We start from the raw sequence: 20,200 nt of genomic DNA, 5'->3' as shown, positions 1-20,200 counted from the left end.
ATCGGAGTTCCAGCCCTTCGCAACCAGACAACATGAACTCTCAGCTCATCGCGGCTGCCTGCTGTGGGGAGACCGCGTCGTGATTCCCCAGGGACTCCGTCAGCGCGTCCTGGAGGCTCTGCACGTTGGCCACCCGGGAATTGTCAAAATGAAGGCGTTGGCTCGGTGTTACGTCTGGTGGCCTAATATGGACGATGCCATCACTGCCTGGGTGTCCGCCTGTCAAGCGTGCCAGGAGTCGAGGCCTGCACCACCGGCAGCTAAGGGACACACCTGGGAGACGCCAAAGACACCCTGGTCGAGGGTGCACATCGATCTGGCTGGCCCCTTTCACGGCCGGACCTTTATGGTAGTGGTGGACGCCTATTCCAAATGGCTGGAGGTCGCCCTGATGCCCTCCACCACTACCGAAGCTGTCATCCGGGTGCTGCGAGGCCTGTTTGCAACGCATGGGTGTCCTGATGTCCTTGTCTCTGACAACGGACCGCAGTTCACGTCAGGCACGTTTGAGCGGTATCTTTTGGGACTGGGCATCCGCCATGCCCTAACGGCACCCTTTCATCCATCCAGCAACGGGCAAGCGGAAAGAATGGTGCGCTCGACAAAAGAGGCACTGGCGCGCCTGGACCGGGGAGAATGGCATGAGCGGGTCGCCGAATACTTGTTCGTGCAACACATCACCCCTCATGCGACCACAGGGAGGAGTCCTGCTGAACTGCTTATGGGCCGCCGCCTCAGGTCACCGCTCGACCGGCTACACCCAGACTTTGCCGTGGCTGAACCCCCAGGCTGTGCCAACGCACCACGGTCATTTGTCCCAGGAAACCAGGTCTTTGCCCGGAACTATGTGGGGGACATCCCTTGGGTGCCAGCCACAGTAGTGGGAGTCACTGGACCTCGCTCGTACCAGGTGGCACTCGAAGACGGACGCTTGTGGCGACGGCACATAGACCAGCTTAGGCGCAGGGTTGGGGACTTGGACACTACCGAGGTGCCCCCAACTGCGCTTGCGGCTCCAGAAGAGACACGTACAGATGGCGAGGCCCCACCTACACCTCCCTCGCAAACTGCCAGCGTGGAGCCGAACCAAGCCGTTTCAGAACAGACTCAGACCACTCCACTTGCGGAGGCTCCACCCACAGCAGCGGATCCAGGGGAGTTGGTCCCAACGCCACCTAGGGTCGCACCACAGCCTCAGCGAGAACTGTGTGGCCCTCCGGACTTGGCTACCAGTCCCCGGCGGTCTGGCAGAGTTTCCAAGCGCCCAACTTATTTAAAGGACTATGTTGTTGGACAGGTATCACTGTTGGTCTAAGTATGGGAAATGTAACCAATATGCTTTTGTGCTTAATTGAACCATTACGCGTAGTGCTGTATATAAGGAAACCATTACGATTGTAACTAACGCCTTATCTCGGTGGGGAGGGGTGTTATGTAGTGTAGTTTCACCCTGGGCCAACAGGGGGATACTGTATATAGTTTTCACTCAGGTCTGTAGATAGTTTTCACTCAGGTCCGCGGCAGTTATTTTAGGCGGGAACTCTGGGCTGTTGTGGTTACAATGTTGACAGCCGGCTCCCTATAAATACAGGCCGGCTGAGCTGTTCGCTCTCAGTTCTATTCCAGCTTACCTTAATAAAGAGCTACTTGAAGAAATCGCTGTGCCGGCTGCTATGTCAACCCACGACTTAACAGTATAAATAAATAAATTAATAATAATAATAATAATAATAATAATATTTTGATGGGTGAAAAGGGCTCAAGGAACGAATTCATGCCATACCTGGTTGTGTTTCCACGCAGCCTCTTTCTGCTGCTGCTCCTCTTGCAGCCATGTTTCTACAAGGCAGGAGGTCTTCCTGGCCTCAGCCAACTGGAGATCCTTTTTCTGCTGAGCCGTCTTCAGTTGCTGCACTTCCAGCTGAGTGAAGAAAAGTGTGTTCTGTACCTCCAGGAGTGCTACCGGCTGTGTCTGCTGCAACATGGAAGAGCCCCCTGGGATCTGCAGAAAGGTGAAGACAGAAAAGGGGGGGGGGGTTAAGACTGAAATCACTGCCCAGAAAAATACTGGAGCTTTTAAAAGTGCATTCCATGGTATATCATAGGCTCTTGCGGGTAGCCAATGCTGCAGGCAAAATTCTTTAAGGGTGGAACATTTTCAGACAGCGAAGAAGTAGCTAGTGGCATCTGCATGTACACTACATAATCTGAATAGCTTGGTTGTGTATTTAGTCTCCTTGGAATCTAATGGGGATTATCTTTGTTTACTTATTATATTATCTTTGTTTACCATATATTACAATCTACAGCTAATTTTCTTGAAATACAGTACTCTAAACATCAGGGCAATATACTTTGAACCTCTAGTTCAAATGTCTGGGATAAGACAAGACATATTCGACAAGACAAGACAAGAAATATCAAAATAAGATACATACCTGCAATTGCCCAAGTTGGGTTTTATGTAGTGTGTCTTGTAGTTTGGCTATTGTCTCATTCTGCCCTTCAATTACACGGTACAGTTCTTCAGACTACAGGACAGAATTGAGCAGTGAGAAATTAGGAAAGGCACCTATTACCTCCCCCTCCCAAGACATAATCTGTAGTGGGGTAGTTGAGATAGTGGATTTCAACATTGCATTATTTCACATGTTCTCTCTGCACAAGTGCTGCCACTTGCTACAAGGAGCAATCTCCCAACTCCTCCCCTGAGTGGTGTTCTGGGGGGGGGGGTCCCCTGAATACCCGCCAGAGCCTATTTCAGGGCACTGAAATAGAGCACAAAGCAGAGGCCCCGCTGCACAAGACAGCTGGTGGGGCACATTTGGGAAATTCCGCCCCAAGGTGCAGCAAGACTGTTAGAATTTCCTAAAATGCTGTACCAGAAAGGACAGCTCACCCCATTCTCTATAGAATTATCTTACCCAATTTCACATACTGGGAAGATTTCATATGCTACAAATAACAGTTAGTTGTAATTTTGAATCACTGGCTCTATATCAGCATTTACTGGACAAGGAGATGGCAACACTACAAACCTCTTTCTCTTTGCTCTTCAAGGTCTCATTCAAGGTCTGGATTTTGTGATCCTGTCTCTGGGATGTATGATGAACAGACTTCAGTTCAAAATCCATCTCATTCAGTTTCTCTTGCAGCTGCTAAATGTCGTAAACAAACACACACTTTGAACTTGACCATATAAGATACTCTTTTCCATTCTCAGTACAGGCACACCTCAGGGACTATACAGGTTTGGTTCCAGACCACCAAAATAAAGGGAATATTGCAATAAAGTGAGCCCCACAATTTTCTTTGTTTCCCAGTGCATATAAGTTATGTTTACACTCTACTGCGGTTCAGGGAAGTTTTTAACGTGTGATATTTTAGTGTATTTTTGGTTTCTATGGAAGCCGCCCAGAGTGGCTAGGGAGGCCCAGCCAGATGGGCGGGGTATAAATAAATTATTATTATTATTATTATTATTATTATTATTATTATTATTGCGCCGGCTGCAGGGGTGGAGAGGGAGGCAGCTTCCTTTCCCTGGAAGCAGCTGTGCTGCCTACAGCTGTGCCCACATCCTCGTAAGGAGAAGTATCTGCAAAGTGCAATAAAAGGTATGCCTGTACAGCTTTAACCTACTGCTGAATTACTCAACCTTTCTACATATTTACATTTACATTGAATTGCAATTTCCTAAGCCTCCAACAAATATTGTATTATTGGAAAGTTTACTGCCCCATAATTTTGGGAAATTTTAGATGAAACCTGAGGATTTCAGCTTTCATTTTTAAAGTAAATGTGTAATACACAACCCCTAACCTCACCCTAGTGTTAGGTTGCATTTTGTGATACTAGCAAACTGACTGCTTCTGACTGCGACAGATCACATCCACAGGCAGAAATGACAATGTGTGCGTGTGTGTAACACACTGATAGCTCCAACTGGCCCAGAACAGTTTTTTAGGCTTAAGCACAAAAGTTTAAGCCCACATGCCCCAACCCATGGATTCAGTTGTCTCGACACAAATGCAGAGAGTATGGGAAACAAACAAGATTAAATGGAGCTTTTAATTTAGGATGGCAAATATGGCCTGCTAGGTATTACTGAAACCTGATGGGATGAGACTCGTGACTGGAATGTAGGAATTGAGGGGTATAACCAGTTCAAAAGGAACAGACCAAGAAGGGAGGAAGAGTCCCCACCCCAGTCTTGGGAGGAAGTGCACAGCATCGAAAGTGCTGAGGCAATAGGACTGTGTCTGGTTGTCTCCAGCTCCGCATTTCCATGTCTTGGACAAAGTGTTTTTCATCTAACACACATCGCCTGAAGTATGGAATCTAAACCCTTCCAGCTTTTGAAAATAGGACCGAACCTATGCATTTTTGACTACGGGAACAGGCACCTGTAGATGTTATGACCACCATACAACTAGACGTAGGCCAGGAAAAGGCTATAGATGTCTCACCATGTGTTGTGTTTACTCACACACTAGCCCCAAATCTATTTAAAGCAATTTTGACTTTTATTATTTAAAAAATACCTTGTTGGTAGCATCAAGGCAGCTGATTTTTTCCAGCAGTTCTACATTATTTAGTTCAGATGCTTGTTTGCCTTGTGATAAGTTGTTTGGAGTCAGTTGCTGCTGGTCTTCAAACAAATACTGAAAAGGGTGAGAAAAAAGTGACATTTGCTCAGATAAGGTTCCTTTTGCAGTTCGCTTCCATTGTTATATAGCTCAGCAGGGAAATGGGCTGGTAAATGAAGGAGATTAACAGTGATTTGCTGGCCTTGGGACAATTTAACCCTTCCAATTCCACAGCTTTCAAGTTCCCTGACATTTCCATTTTCTACCCAAATATCTAATTTTCCATCAGTTACTAATTAAAGTATCATTAATTATCCCATTCCCCTGCTCTTCTCAATTCCATTTCTTGCTATTCATTCCTCATTCTTCCTCACTGTTCTAGCAAAACTAACCAGAACTCAAGTTACTTTGTTTCTGAAAGCTGTATTGGAGCTAATATGTCTAGTACAAGAAGTCTGTGTGAGTTTATTATTAAACTATTTCCTGCTGCCTTTCTGACACACAATGACATTCAAAGCAGCTCCAAAATATTTGTTCTCTGTTGCACAATTTCCCCTCAGACTCCTTTAAGTCACTAAGCAAGGAGTCTGATTCATGTTCATCAGCACAAAGTTGCCTCAGCTCCATGACTTCCTACTGAGATAATCTGTAGTCTTTATCACTTTCCCCATGGTGGCAAAAGCAAGGTCTGGCATTAACAACAATTGTGTCCTGTGCCTTGAAAGTCTGTACTGCAACAAGGCTCAGACTCACCGCTGAGCTTCAGGATCCAGAGGTGTCTCGTGAAATCACTGCCCAGGGACCTGTACCTTAAATAGCCCCACTCTGTGCTGCCCCTGAGCTGTGGAGTAAAAATATTTCATAACCCTTTTGCTTCATCTGAGTGCCCTCCCAAATGCCATTAAAGGTCTGATGTATGGAATATCTTCTCTAGAGTGAACAGATTTAGATTCTGATATCTGAATCCGTCACAGTGACGTCAAACAAACATTTCCTGGGGAAAACCTGAATGGCTCCATCTTTCCCAGAGCACAGCCTTTTCTGAGTGAGGGCAATACACTACTGCTGACAGCTCTACTCAGACGTTTCTTGTCACAGCCTTACTAAGCTGCGTCCAAATTAATGAGTTGTTGTTTTATAGGGAAGACCAGGGTCTTTTTCTGCTGCAACCTGCTGATCACTCCTCTGCAGGTAAAAAAACTGTGTATTCCTAATAAAGTATGTCTAAAACAACAATGCTACTAATTTCCCACACGCTCCAAAGCTGCACACACTTGCAGAAAAGTTGTGTACTGTATTAAGCTGCTTGGAAATTATTCTGTGTCACAGTAACAAAGAACAGAGAATGAATTCCAAGAGCTTTTCCTTGCTAGTGTTTCAAGGGGATGGTGGTATAATACGGCTCTTCTATCATTGCTTGTTACTTTATTGCCCTTAAAATTATTGTTTTCATTATTTTGTAGTGCTTTTTCCTATTTGACATTTCTTGGTGTTTTTAAGATGATTACTTTTATTTGTTAGTTTCAAATACTTGTACCCCACCATTCAGGACAATGGCATGACAAGGTGGCTTACCATCACAATTAAAAAGCAACAGATTTAATCAGTAGGTTGAGTAAAATTAAGCAGCCACTAAAAACAGCAGGTCAACATAAAACCATTAAAAGAAAAGCTACATGAGACAAGTCATTGGGGCTCATTTAAGGGAACCCAAGAGGAGCTTGCTGATTATTTTGAGAGGAGTTTCAAAGATCTACAGCCACTCCTTGGAGTAAAAATATATGTGTTATTCAATGTATACGGTGGAATTTTAAAACCAAGCCACTTAGCTCCTCTGTTTTTACCAACTAGTTTATTCCATCCTGTCTCCAAAAAAACAGTCATAATGTACCGTAACTAGTTCTCACTCCAACTCCGTTTTATTACCAAACAAGCAGGTTCGGCTTAGGCAGGCTGACCCAAAGTGAAGCTCAAGGCTCAGTACAGATTTGATTCTAGGTTTCCTCAGAGTTAATCTGACATTCTAGCCCTTAATGCTGGGAGGCATCATCACCTTGGCATCCTAAAACTGCATCAGTGTCTTACTTCAGATGTTAAGCACAGAATATAATATCTGGCTCAAGTACCAGATATCAAGTTTTCTAGCAGACATGTAACTTGGCCCGTTTCTGATTTTCCACGTACAGCTTTAAAGCAAGCCCTATCTGGATTAAAAAGGCCTCCTCTGTTGCAGTTTGACAATGAAAGCAACCCTGGCTGGTGACAGTATTTTGTTGCCCTCAAAGATAAGAGTGTGGGTTTGTAAACGATCAAAACAGAAAATTAAATCCATTATCTTCTTAAAATTAAACATGGGTTATTCTCTGGCACAGTGGCCTTCAAACTCTTGCACATTCAGCTCTTATGTTCAGCATGCACTTTTAATATTTTTCTCAAATATGATTTTACTACAACTGATCTGACCTTTTCTCTTTAGCTTGTGAGACCCACCCCATGGGCACAATCCGATGCACACTTACCTGGGAGGAAATTCCACTGTACTTAATGGGACTTAATTCTGAGTAAACATGCATGGGATTGCCAGGTAGCCACTCAAGTTATGGGTCAAAAAGGCCACAAAGCAGCTGAAGGCCAACAGATTTGGGGATCTTTTCAGTGCTACGACAATTGCAGTCTTGTCATACCTACTGACTTCAATTTAAGCCAAAGCTCTAGAAAAGGACCTACTTCTTTGCAATAGTGATAACCCCAAGGTTTAACAGAACAAGATTTCCTCAAGGTGTTACAAGCTGAATATAATCCTCAGCCGCAAAAGGCTTCGGAGGCTCAGCTCTTAATGCGAAGCTTCCACTACTGTGTTTAATGACAATAAAGATATTATTATTATTATTATTATTATTATTATTATTATTATTATTATTTAAAAGCAGTGCAGTGAGCTTCCCCTAATCAAAGCTGGATGATAACTAGATGAAAATGTCATTGTCACCAATCATTGGTATGCATTTTTTAAATTTTCTGCTGCTAGCTGAAATCAGCACTTATCACTGACGTGAATCCAATTCGGCTGACATGGATGTTTCTAAATTAGAGAGGACAGGGGCACAATTTCTTAAATACAACCAGAAGTTGAACTTAATGAGATTTCAAACTCTAGCAAAGCCAAGAGAATCCAAGACTCCATTGCATATGGTACCTAGAATGTTGGCGACTGCAGCTGACACAGTTCTAGGGGAGCTGCCATTAATTCAAGGTGACACACCAATTATTTAGAATATCTAAACTGCAGAAGTCTGTCTATAGGCAGCACAACCCCATATTAGATCCCATCTGTACAAGGTCACTAAGAGGAGAGAAAATTGTCACAATGCTGCCAGGTGTACACTCCGTTTACAAGACCACCCCCTCCTCAATCCATGCCTTTTGAGGGTTTCTCCTCCTTCAAAAATAATTTGGCCAACTTTGCAGTTTCACATTTTGTACTTAATTACATGACAGCACAGAAAGCGGGGTTTTGTTCTGCTGCCCTGATGCTCAACACATCCACTTGGGGGGAAAGCACTGCTTTGTTGCACAAAGTCCAATATACGTTTTGAATAAAATGCATTCTGAACGGTAAAACGAAAACAAGGATTTGTAGCCCATTTACATGCGCGGCCAGCCGCTCCTTCGGAAACCTAAAAAGGAGCCGGCGGATCCGGAGGCTGCGGCATCCCCTGGCCGAGGGCCGCGCCGGAAAACAGGCTTCTCCTCCCCGCTCGGCTCCCTCCCGGCCCCCGACGGCGGCCCGGGAGGCGCTACCTTCGGCCGCAGCGGGACGTAGTCGGCGCACAGCTCTTCCCACAGCTCGCGCAGCTCGGGCGCCTCGCTCGGAGCCCCGGCCGCCCCCTCGGGGCTTCTCCGCGCCGGCACCGGCAGCCGGCTCCCGCGGGGGCTGCGCACGGGCTTGCAGCCGAAGGTCTTCAGCAGGCTCAGCGCCGCCGCCAGGCCGCCGCCCGCGGGCCCCGACGCCAGCGACTCCAGCGAGGGCGAGCCGGCTTCCTCGGCGCGCCTCCGCCCGTCCGCCTCCGCCGCCTCCTCGTCCAGGCTCTCTCCGTCGGCGGGGCGCTGGGGCTGCCCGCCGCTCTTCGCCGCCGCCGCCCTCCGCGGCACCCGGCACACGGCCTCGTAGTCGGCGTCGGCCACGCGCAGCGCCGCGCAGCCCCGGCACCGTCGCGGGGCTCCGGGCGGCGGCTCGTCGGCGCGCGCCTCGCCCTCCGTCCAGCACTCGAGGCCCGAGAAGGCGAAGTCCTCCTGGAGCAGCGCCAGGTAGCGGGCGTCCCAGGTGCCCCCCCCGCCGCCGCCGCCCGGCTGGCCCTCCGGCGGGGCCGCGGGGGCGCCGTTGGTCCTCCGGTAGAGGGCGGCCAGGCACAGCTTGAGGCGCTCCTTCTCCAGCAGCAGCCGCTGCAGGCGCTCCAACGACAGCGCCTCCACGCGCGCGATGACCGTGTCGAAGCGGTAGACGCGCTCGAGCAGGAAGGCGCACTTGCCGCAGGCGAACTCGGCGCGCCCGTCGCGGGACACCTCGCGCCCCGTCGCGTGAGCCAGCAGCACCTGCAGGCTGGGCCGGGAGGGCGGCGGCGGCGCGGGGGACGGCGGCGCCCCCGACGCCCCGTGGAAGAGCCAGCGCCGGTGGGTGCCGCACAGCGCCCGCCCGCACACGCGGCACCACTCCGAGCGCATCCCCAGCGCGCCCCGAGCAGCCGCCCGCCGCCCGCCCAGAGATGCTCCGGCCGCGCCCGCGCCCGGTCCCCCGGCAAGATGGCGGCCGCCGCCGGCCCGCGGAGGCTTCTGGGAGTCGTAGTCCCCCGCCCCGCCCCGCCAGCCCCCGCTCTCCCCGAGGGGAAGGGGCCCCAGCCCCCGGCGAGGCAGGCGAAACCTTCCCGGGAAGGAGGGAGCGAGCTTTTCCCTCCGCTCTGGAGGGCAGGACATGAACCAATGGGCTCAGGTCAGTATTAGAAAGAACTTTCTGAGGGGAAGAGCTCTTCCGCCGGGGAACGGTCTCCCTCTAGAAATTGTGGACTGGCCTTTCTTGGAGGCTTTTAAGCAGAGCTTGGATGGCCATCTGCCCCGGATGCTTCATTGCAGGGGTTGGACTAGATGGCCGCTGAGGGTCCCTTCCAGCTCTACAGTTCTATGATTACGCCATCTAAAATGAACTTTCATGCAATCAGGATTTAAATACATAGAACACAGTGACTTACTAAAAACCAGAAAAATAAAGTTTTAGGCAAACCATAAACGTACAGTCACATCAGATATGCAAATTCAGATGCTTTGAGCTTGCATTATGTATGTGAACGGGAAGAATTATGTATCTGTGAGTAATACAATTGACAGAGCAGTGATGATGACACCGACTCAGTTTGCAGATAAAGCTAAGCCAAAGCATAGTATGAACTCACAGTCCTCATCGACTGGCATCACTGAACTCCTCCCCCAGCTCTCCTGCTGCCATGCTTAAACCATTACTCAGTTTAGGGTGCTGTCTGAACCTGATCTCCTGGTTTTGGGGGGCAAACCACATGCCCAGGTTTGGATGGCACACTTAGCCAAACCACAGTGCAGCAGCTGGAGGACCAATAATATTAATTCATTATTTCTATGCCGCCCATCTGACCAGGTTGCCCCAGCCACTCTGGGCAGCTCCCATCAAAAAATTGTAAAAGCACAATACCACATCACACACTAAAAACTTCCTTTCAGATGTCTTTTAAAAATCACATAGCCACTTATCTGTTTGACATCTGCTGGCAGGGCATTCCACAGGGCGGGTGCCACCACCGAAAAGGCCCTCTGCCTGGTTCCCAAGGGAGGAGTACAGCTGCCAGGAACGTACCTGCTTGTGTTTTCCCCACTAAACAATAGTTTGGCTCAGCATTACATGTGAACTAAGGCATTGGCAATGTATGTTTGATTCCGCTAAACCATAGGAACACAAATCCCACATTAAATTAGTGCCGATGGAAAGAGGGTCATGGCCTTTCCAATAAATGAGCCGCCTTTAAGACACAGGATAAAAAGCCATTAAGCTTTAGGAACAAAGAAAGGAGGAGTACACTGGCTCTAACACAAAGGAGAAGTAAGACCATTATTCTGCCATGAAATTATTACTGGAATGCTGCATTTAATTCTGTGACTCGCATATTTTTTTTGAAAGTTATTTGAAGACCAAAACATTTTTTATACTTTTAAAAGAGACTTAGACTGGAACCTAAGACAAATAATTGGCTTTCTTCCACCACAAGGAGAACAAACACAGTTTCCTTCCACGTTAGCTATTTTCTCTGGAATCGCCTTCCTTTGAATACTCACCTTGATGGAGAATCCAGAGGACATTGTCAGATAACTGCAGTTGACTGTTGTTGTTGTTTTGTTAAAAAGTTAAAGGACCCCTGACAGTTAAGTCCAGTCACAGATGACCCTGGGGTTGTGCAGTTCATTTCACTTTACAGGATGAGGGAGCCGAAGTTTGTCCACAGACAGGTATCCAGGTCATGTGGCCAGCTTGACCAAGCCGCTTCTGGTGCGACGGAATACCGAAACCAGAGCAGAACATGGAAACGCCATTTATCTTCCCGCCGGAGCGGTACCGATTTATCTGCTTGCACTTTTTGGCGTGCTTTCGAACTGCTAGGTTGGGAGGAGCTGGGACAGAGCAATGGGAGCTCACCCCATCGCTGGGATTCAAACTGCCAACCTTCTGATTGGCAAGCCCAAGAGGCTAAGTGGTTTAAACCACAGTGCCACCCACGTCCCTGTTTTATTTTGTAGGGACTACAAATTGCTCAAATGCAGTATTTTGTATGTAGAGAAATGCAGTTGTTTCCCCACTCCCCCATTATTTCCTCCTGTGATTTCAGTGCAGGATGAGCAGCTACTAGCTATTGTCTGATATTATAAGTAATTAGTAACGTAACTCCCTGGTCTTCCCATGTCACTGGACCATTTTATTAAGTACATTTGCAGCTCCATGCTTCAGGGGGCGATATTGCCTCAGTCCTGCTCACAGTCATCCAGGAATACACACATGTACAAAGAGAGAGAGAGAGAGAGGAATGCCACATAACAGCAAAGGCACCTTCTCACTCCTGGCAGCTTTGGGGCTTTTCTATCTCTTTCTTTGTCTACTGGTGGCTTAGGTGGAACCATGCTGCTCCTCTGCCTGCATTCGCTGAAGCAGAAGCTTGCCTCTTTCAATTGACACTGCACATTAATGCCTCTATAACAAGGGCTGTCGGCTCATCTGCTATGTGAGGACAGAATGGTCTTTCTATTTGGACTGCGGGGGGGGGGGGGGAGGTACTCAAAGTGTAATGTGTAGGTGAAAAGGCCCATGGTATTTGTGAGGCTTGTTTCATTTTCAAAGCATGTCTGCTTTACTCTGTATTAGCAAAAATAATAATATTAGGAAGATATCTGGGATCTTTGGGGGGATTCTGTTACGGGTCCAATGATGCTTGAGGATTAGATTGGGACTGAAGGGGTTCTTGTTCAAGATGAAACAGTTAAATCGGCCATGATTAAGTGGGCACAGGACATTGGTCATAACATTATGTTTGCTGACTGGGAACAGTTGTGGACCACCGGTATAAAGTTTACGGCATGTAATGCCTTAAAGGAAAATATTATGAAAATGATTTATAGGTGGTACATGACCCCAGTCAAGCTAGCAAAAATCTACCATTTGCCTGATAATAGGTGTTGGAAATGTAAAGAAACTGAAGGTACTTTTTATCATCTTTGGTGGACGTGCCCGAAGATTAAGGCTTTCTGGGAAATGATATACAGTGGTACCCCGCAAGACGAACGCCTCGCAATACGGAAAACCCGCTAGACGAAAGGGTTTTCCGTTTTGGAGGCGCTTCGCAAAACGAATTTCCCTATGGGCTTGCTTCGCAAGACGAAAGCCCATAGGGAAATCTCCGGAACAGCGGGGAAGTGCAGCGTGTCTTCCCCACTGTCCCCGGACCTCCTCCCGCCGCCCGGCATCGGAACGAAGCTCCGATGCCGGGGGGGGGGAAGCCTTCTCCCGCCGCCGGGCATCGGAACGAAGCTCCGATGCCGGGCGGGGGGGGGGAAGCCTTCTCCCGCCGCCGGGCATTGGAACGAAGCTCCGATACCGGGGGGGGGGAGCCTTCTCCCGCCGCCGGGCATCGGAACGAAGCTCCGATGCCGGGCGGGGGGGGGGGAAGCCTCCTCCCGCCGCCTGGCATCAGATGGCTTTCCTGAAGACTTGGGGTAGGAGGAGGGTTTTCCTTCCCACCGCCAACATTCAGAATGCTGTTCTGAATGTTGGCGGTGGGGAGGAAAAACCCTCCTCCCACGCAAGCCCGGGAACAGAGGGAAAGCGCTGCGCGCCTTCCCCTCTGTTCCCGTACCTGTCCTGAAGGCTTGCGGTGGGGAGAAAAGCGCTTCTCCGCACCGCCAGCCTGGCAAGCGGTTTCCCTAGGAACGCATTAATTGATTTTCAATGCATTCCTATGGGAAACCGTGCATCGCAAGACGAAAAACTCGCAAGAAGAAAAAACTTGCGGAACGAATTAATTTCGTCTTGCGAGGCACCACTGTATAATGAAATGAAAAAGGTACTTAAATGTACTTTCCCTAAGAAACCAGAGGCCTTTCTCTTGGGCATTGTCGGCCAATTGGTGCCAAAGAAGGACAGAACATTCTTTATGTATGCTACAACAGCAGCAAGAATACTCATCGCAAAGTATTGGAAGATACAAGATCTACCCACCTTGGAAGAATGGCAGATGAAGGTGATAGACTATATGGGACTGGCTGAAATGACTGGCAGAATCCATGACCAGGGGAAAGAGACGGCGGATGAAGATTGGAAGAAATTTAAAAATTATCTTAAGAAACATTGTAAAATTGAGGGATGCTAAAATGTCGAGGTTTTAGAAAAAAAGGGATTACAGTAGTAAAAGATTAAGTTAAAGAGAAAGAGTGAGGAAAATATGATAAAATTAAGGGGTAGGATTTGCTGAAATTAATTTGGAAATTGGGATGCAGAAAGGGGAGGTATGGGGGAGTCGCTGAAATAAGGCTCAAGAAAAAAAGGATTTGTAATTATACGTGTTTGTTTATGTGTGTGTTTGTTTGTGATGTGTAATGTTTGTTTGTATAAAAACTGTGAAAAACTAATAAAATTTATATACATAAAAATGAAGGGGTTTTTGTTCATGCAAGGAGGCCACGTTGCCAATATCTGCACAGGTGGGAAGAGAAGTGGCAAAGGGAGGCAGCTTCCTGAAAACAATGATTCATGGCCTCTGAAGACCAGCTTAAACACTTCCCAGGCAGAGGGAAACATCTTGTGTGGCTAGAGAAGGGACCACAAGGAATATATACCCAACAGCCGTATACATTTCCTGCTCTTCTCCAGCTTCCTTTCTAAGTTAATCTTTCCAATCCACTAATTCAGTGCCACACTGATTGACAGCAGGCCGTTTGGGCAGGCGGGATGCAAAAGAACCATTAGAAAAACAGTGCTTGCACGGGAGAAACTTCAGCTGCATTGTTACCTGCACTTTCATTTCCTCATGCTCCTGCAAACGTTGCAACAGGTTCTGCTTCTCTGTGGAGAGCTGCTCAAGGAGCTGCTCCTTGTCCCTCAGATTCCAAGCCAGCTCCTCAATCTTCCTGCAGAGGAAAAACATTCTGGTCACCATGGCTGGAAGCAAGGAACACTACGAGATACAGGGCAGGATGGCCATTTGGCACGACTGTGGGCAGTTAGACCAGGTCAGGACATCACGGAGGCGAATACAATGAGCTACGGATGGCTTTGTCAGCCTGTCAGTCAGAGGAGCACCTCCTCCACCAACGAAGCACAAAACCAAACAAGCCAGGAGACTTCCAGCAGCAAGGCCTCAAGGTCACCCCTGCCCCCAAAAGAGAGATACAAAGTTTGCGCAGACCTCTTCAACTTGTCATGAATTCTACTCAATATTGATCCTGAGCAGATTCCAGCATACAGTTAGAATAAAAAATTAAACACATTGCAGGATTCCCCAAAAATAGACCAGAGGCAATTTTATTTCATCCAGCAGAGCTTTACTGCTACTGAAGGCAAATGAGCATAATGGTCAAATCTATACATTTAGGATTGGCAGCAGACTTAACTTAACTTAAAGTTACAAATAATAAGACTAAACCTTAACACTAAGCATACTGTGTACAGAACACCACACCAGAAAGAAAGAAAGAAAGAAAGAAAGAAAGAAAGAAAGAAAGAAAGAAAGAAAAGAGAGCAAATCCAGGCTGCTTGTGGCCTATTATTACAGTCAGCATGACCTTGAGAGAAAGAGATAACAGGACCACTTTTAAGCCAGCTGTACTCAGCTTCTCTGAAGTGATAACTAAATATAATGAACCTTCTGCTTGCTTCTTTCATACAAAGAAGCTTCCAGAACCCTCTTGAATTAATTAAAATAGGAAAGATCTCTACCTTCTGCACTAAGAAATGCAAACTGACACAACTTTGGGGAAAATAAAGAACCCTATCCCCCAAATTTCTCAGAAGATTTAACATTATGGGTGGCAGACACAAACCGAATCAGTGGAACTAAACCCATAGAAACATACTTATTTTTCTCAGCCAACATAGCACTGTAGGTTTCCAAAACAGCCTGGCTTTTCCTGGTCTCATCCTGCAGCTTGGTGAACTTCATCAGCTCCTTGGTGAGTTTCAGACAGCGATCCTTTTCAACCTCTGCCATAGTTGTCATCCTCTCTGCTTTGGTCTTTGCCGACTGGGCTTCCTAAAGGAAGAATCAGAGATGAAATCAGCCAAAGGAATCCTGAAAGAGTAGGTGCCTCCAGTTTGGATGTCTCCTGTTGTGTCCAAACCAAAGAGACCCCAGTCTTTCTCTTCAGAAGAAATCAGGAGGAGGCCAGCAGAAGACTGTGATGGATATTTACATGAGCCCTGTAAAAGTTTTCCCAAGTGTCACCTGAAAACTGCTCTAGAGGAGGCACCTGGTATTTTCATCCTACTTGGCAGGCCACAAATGTCTTGGGAAGGCTCACAGGCAGGATGGATGGCTCTGAGAGGGCTTGGACTGCTTGTAACACCTCACTAAAGTCATTCTCTCACTTGACATTGAGAATGAACGCATTCGTGAAATCTGCAGTCAACATTCAATATGGAATATCAGTACAGTTAGTCTGTCAAAACCACATTATAGAATGAGACCCCTTCACCCCACCTAAATCAACTTGGATATACATCGCTTCCTCTGTTTTGCACCTACAGATTCTGACTCTGATACAGAGTCTGCATCCATCACAAATGGAGACCAGGAGCGGTCAGAGTTCACATGTACACCATTCTCTAGCCGTAAGTACATTGAAGTAATGGTTTTCATTAAGCTCCTAGGCTGCAAGCATATTTACTCCAGAAAACAAATATTCCTCATCATTTAACTGAATTAGGGTTGGATAGCAAGTTCCATGTCAATGCAGGACCACTCCTAAGGTTACACAGCTCTTCCGTTTGAGAGGGGATCCTGATGAGATCAGGCTCTTCCAGCATGTGGAGGATTCTACACACATCTCTTGTTGCGTTCATTGCACCTTTTTGATGCACTTGGGACGGGCAGCCAGAGATGGCACTTAAGCATGCAGCCCCTCATGTGCTATTTAAACATGGAGGGGGCATATAAGCTCCCTTTGATGGGAGCACTTCTTGGAGCAAGGGTGAACAGAATCCACAAGTGAGAGCCATGGAACTCCCAAATCTCACACCTGAATAAACTGATACCCAACACTAGAACTGAACTTCCTCATTTCCCAACTGTCTATTTCCAGGATAGTTACCCTCAGTGAGGCTTTGTAAAATGCTGTCCAAGAGCTTAGCTTGCTCTACATGCTAATTATCTTTAAACAGACTTGAGTGGCTAATCTAAACAGAGCTCATTATAAGATTTAAGCTTTTGGAATTTTTTTATTGAATTATTATGCAAATACGAATGAAACAAAGAATACAAACATTTCTACTGAATACACAAAGAATGAAAAGAAAAACAAAACAAACGCAAACAAAACGTAAAAAACATAAGTATAATATAGCATAACTGTAACAGTCATTCCAGAATGTCATTTCTTTACCTGAATACTGACCCTTCTGGGGTGAATCTATTTCTATTATACTTTTTGTGTTTGCAGGATCTCATGATTGTGCCCTACTAAAATGGTCAGCAAAACACACACACATAAATCCCTGTAAGGGAATTTCCTCACCTCCTGCAGAAGGTGGATTTTCTTCTCCAGGATCTCATAGGCATGTTCATTCTGTTGCTGGTGAGAGATCTTAGCCTCATTCTGACTGCCCAGGTTCCCAGCTGCTGCCCTGAAATTCATAGCACTAGTTGGCAAGATAGAAAAAAACACCCCTGGTACACGGCAGAAGGAATACTAACAAGAAAAGGAGGAGCCATGGCTCTGTGGAGACTGACGGCTTTGCCTGCAGAAAGAGCAAGGTTCAGATCCTCACTGGCACCTTCCGTGAAATGGGTGCCAAGCAGCAGGGCTGGAAGTGGCCTCTGCCTGAGAACCTAGAGAGCAACCGGCAGGCAGAGCAGAGACAACACGAGGCTTGATGGACAAGCCCAGCCCAAGGGAACTTGGTGCGCTCAAAGCGAGAGACAAACGTTTTTGCACATACTTAAAACTCCTTAGGCCAGGGTTGAGGAACCTGTCAATTTGGGGTTATAGCCCAATCCTAACCACAGATACACAGAGGAAAATGACATTTATTTCACTGAGTTTTACTTCCATGCAAACCTAACACAAGCTTACAGAGTAGGATCCATCCACCAAGCTCAATGAAGCAATGTCACCAAAAGTTGTGGCAGCATAGTTTGGAACACAAGCGTTCCTCGTACATTAATGCTTGGAAGAAATCAAACATGAGTCCACTTTAAAGTATGACTAAATCTGGATCCAACCCAAAGTTCTTCTGCAGCTTGGTAAAAGAAAGTGTGCTTTTGAACAGAAAGTGCATTTATCTTAGACCTATTTAGTCAAACTCCAGGGCACCAATGCCAACTCAAACAGAACAGAGCAACCCCCAGAAAGCATGTTTTTAGGGTTCAGTTGCTCCCTCTGCTCCCCAGCCTTGCGAAGAGAAGCAATGGAGTCCCAGAGCTTGCTTGTTTCACCCAGAGACATAATCAAAGGCTTTCATCCTAGTGACTGCAAACTGTCCCCAGAGACTGGACGAGAGAACTTAAGAAATGAATATACATGTCTCATTGTACCTTACAAGATTTGTATTTTTCCTATGGATCCCCCTCTAGGAATAAACCACAATGTAAGTTGTTGACTATGCTTGTCTGTTGTGTATATGTCAACGATAGTAAGAAATGCATTTAAAATGAAAATTGTCCCCAGAGCTTATGTCTTATTGAAAAGGTGGAATTCAATGTTGCACTAAGGCTGCTTACCAGGAGGGGGAAAGATTTACCCTCTTCTCCCCGCAAAGCTGATTTGGGGGGAGGGGGCCAGGGGGAGCAGAGCAGGGAAGCCCTGCCATGCTAACACAACTATTTAGTTGAACCCAGTCCAAAGAAACCTTCTCCCAGTTGCCTTGGGATTCAATAGAAATGGCAACATTCTGAATACCTGAGGCATCTGACTCTGACTGTTTAGCTCTACATGAGCAATAACAGGGCATCTTGGGACTCAGCCGCATTAGTAAAGAAGCAGCCATTTGAATGTGCTATAAACATGCAACACCAGATGGCACCAGAGAGCAGGAAATTTTAAAACACAATTTTCCATAGAGATTTTTTTCTTTTGTTGAAACAATCTGATTTCTGACTTTTTAATAGCATTTTCACCCCCATGTTTAGATCCACCCTTAGTGACAAAGCAAGAAACTTGGTTTGCATGCTAAATTAAAGAAAATCCAGATCTGGATTTTCTTTTCAATGGGAACTCAAATGTGAACACAGGATTGCGACCTTGGTGTAGTGCAGGAGATAAACTGAAGGGCCCAGTAAACTCTCTTTGTGTAAATGCACAAATACACACACACAAACACACACATGTGTGCATTCCTAAGGGCGGGATGTGTGTGAACCGGGCTCTGCAGATCCATCTGTACCACCTCTTACCGGGCTTGGTCCAAGCTTTGTTGCTTCTCCTGGAGCTCTTGCTTCAGGCTTTCCACTTCCACCTTCAGCTCGATGTTCTGAAAGGTACAAACAGGCATGAAGGATCATAATCTGCTCAGCTGTGGATCTCTCCTGCTGCACCAGTATTCCAGTCTTGAAGCAGGTCTGTCTCCTTTTGACTTCAAATACTGAGGTACCTGGTAGCAGCACACAAAGAGCTTCCCTTTTTTGAAGACATGGTGAAATATAAACATAGAGAAATCTCCACAAACTATTGCAGTTGCAATACTCTGGTGCTCTATCAGGAGCCTAACTGGGTGGGCATGTTGTTGTTGTTGATACACCAAAAAAGGAAAAAAACAAAACAAAAATGCAAATAAAAACAGTGATAAAGACAATATTAATTACAAACCAATAAAGCAAAAAGTGGTCCTTGAACTACAGACCTGACCTCCCGTCTATTCCTTATTTCAATTATATATTATTTGTTGCCAATACACACTTTTATCATAGATTAACTAATTATTGGTTTATCTTAAGTCTCATATCTTTCTTAAAGCTACTACCGAAGTTATTCAAATGCTGCGACAGAGTTTAAACTGTTATAGTTGCTTTGAAGACTTCCCATTTTGAGACAAATTCCTGATTTGGGTTGTTCTTTATTTTTTCTGATAGACTGTCTAACTCTGCATATTCTGTTAGCTTTTGGATCCATTCATGAATGGAGGGGATTTCATCACTCTTCCATTTTGTAGTGATAAGAACTCTTGCTGCCACTGTGGCATATAAAAAAATACCTTTCATTTTTTGTGGAATATCCAAATCTGTAATCCCCAGAAGATAAGCTTCTGGTTTTCTCATAAAGGAAATATTTATCATTTTTTGTAGTTCTAAGTGGATACTCTCCCAAAATGCCTGGATTTTCTTACACAGCCACCACATGTGATAGAAAGTGTTTCCACACCTCCAGCAGTTGCTTGGGACACTTTTGTACATCTTCGACAGTTTCCAAGGTGTTAGATACCATAGGTGTTGCATTTTTAGAAAATTCTCTCTTAAGACATAACAATTTGTAAATTTCCAATTTCCAATGATTTCCCCCACAAATTTTCCCACTGTGGCATGGCTATTGAATATCCAAAGTCTTGTGTCCACTTAACCATGGCCACTGTGACCTCCTCCTCCGCCTTGACTTGGGCATTTTGAAGCCATTCAGCTCTTTTGTGTAGCCCCTCCTCCCCACCTTAAGATTAGCCAACATGCAGCTTTGGTCAGGGCATTGCATGTGGAGAGGTCTGAAGACAAGAAGCAGCAGCAGCAGCAGCAGCTCCAGACTGATCAAATCGCTGTCACAACAAACTATTTTTTATCTTTAAAATTCTACCTCTTCAGGCAGCTCCATCAGCTTCTGGTGAAGTTGAACTTGAGGAGAACAAGCAACTA

The 20,200-nt window shown here is 46.3% G+C and overlaps 1 protein-coding gene across 13 annotated transcripts in view; it reads right to left on the bottom strand.

Annotated features, from left to right (window-relative positions):
- The window catches only part of PDE4DIP (phosphodiesterase 4D interacting protein), a 107,962-nt gene that overhangs the window by 53,070 nt on the left and 34,692 nt on the right, over positions 1-20,200 (bottom strand). For 11 of the 13 annotated variants that reach the window (XM_083507002.1, XM_083507008.1, XM_083506999.1 and 8 more), the window contains 8 exons: positions 18,758-18,834; positions 16,881-16,989; positions 15,225-15,400; positions 14,162-14,279; positions 4,545-4,664; positions 3,039-3,158; positions 2,439-2,531; positions 1,784-2,002 (listed from right to left, as the gene is read on the bottom strand). In XM_083507002.1, coding sequence (XP_083363128.1) covers positions 1,784-2,002; positions 2,439-2,531; positions 3,039-3,158; positions 4,545-4,664; positions 14,162-14,279; positions 15,225-15,400; positions 16,881-16,989; positions 18,758-18,834 — 1,032 coding nt within the window. Of the gene's footprint in view, positions 1-1,783; positions 2,003-2,438; positions 2,532-3,038; positions 3,159-4,544; positions 4,665-7,108; positions 7,231-8,390; positions 9,320-14,161; positions 14,280-15,224; positions 15,401-16,880; positions 16,990-18,757; positions 18,835-20,200 lie in introns of those variants that run through there. The other 2 variants (XM_083506997.1, XM_083507001.1) reach the window with 2 other exon arrangements.

Source organism: Podarcis liolepis, assembly GCF_965112155.1.
Source record: "Podarcis liolepis genome assembly, chromosome: 6".
Lineage (NCBI taxonomy): Eukaryota > Metazoa > Chordata > Lepidosauria > Squamata > Lacertidae > Podarcis > Podarcis liolepis.
This window is presented reverse-complemented; position numbering and strand designations above follow the sequence as displayed.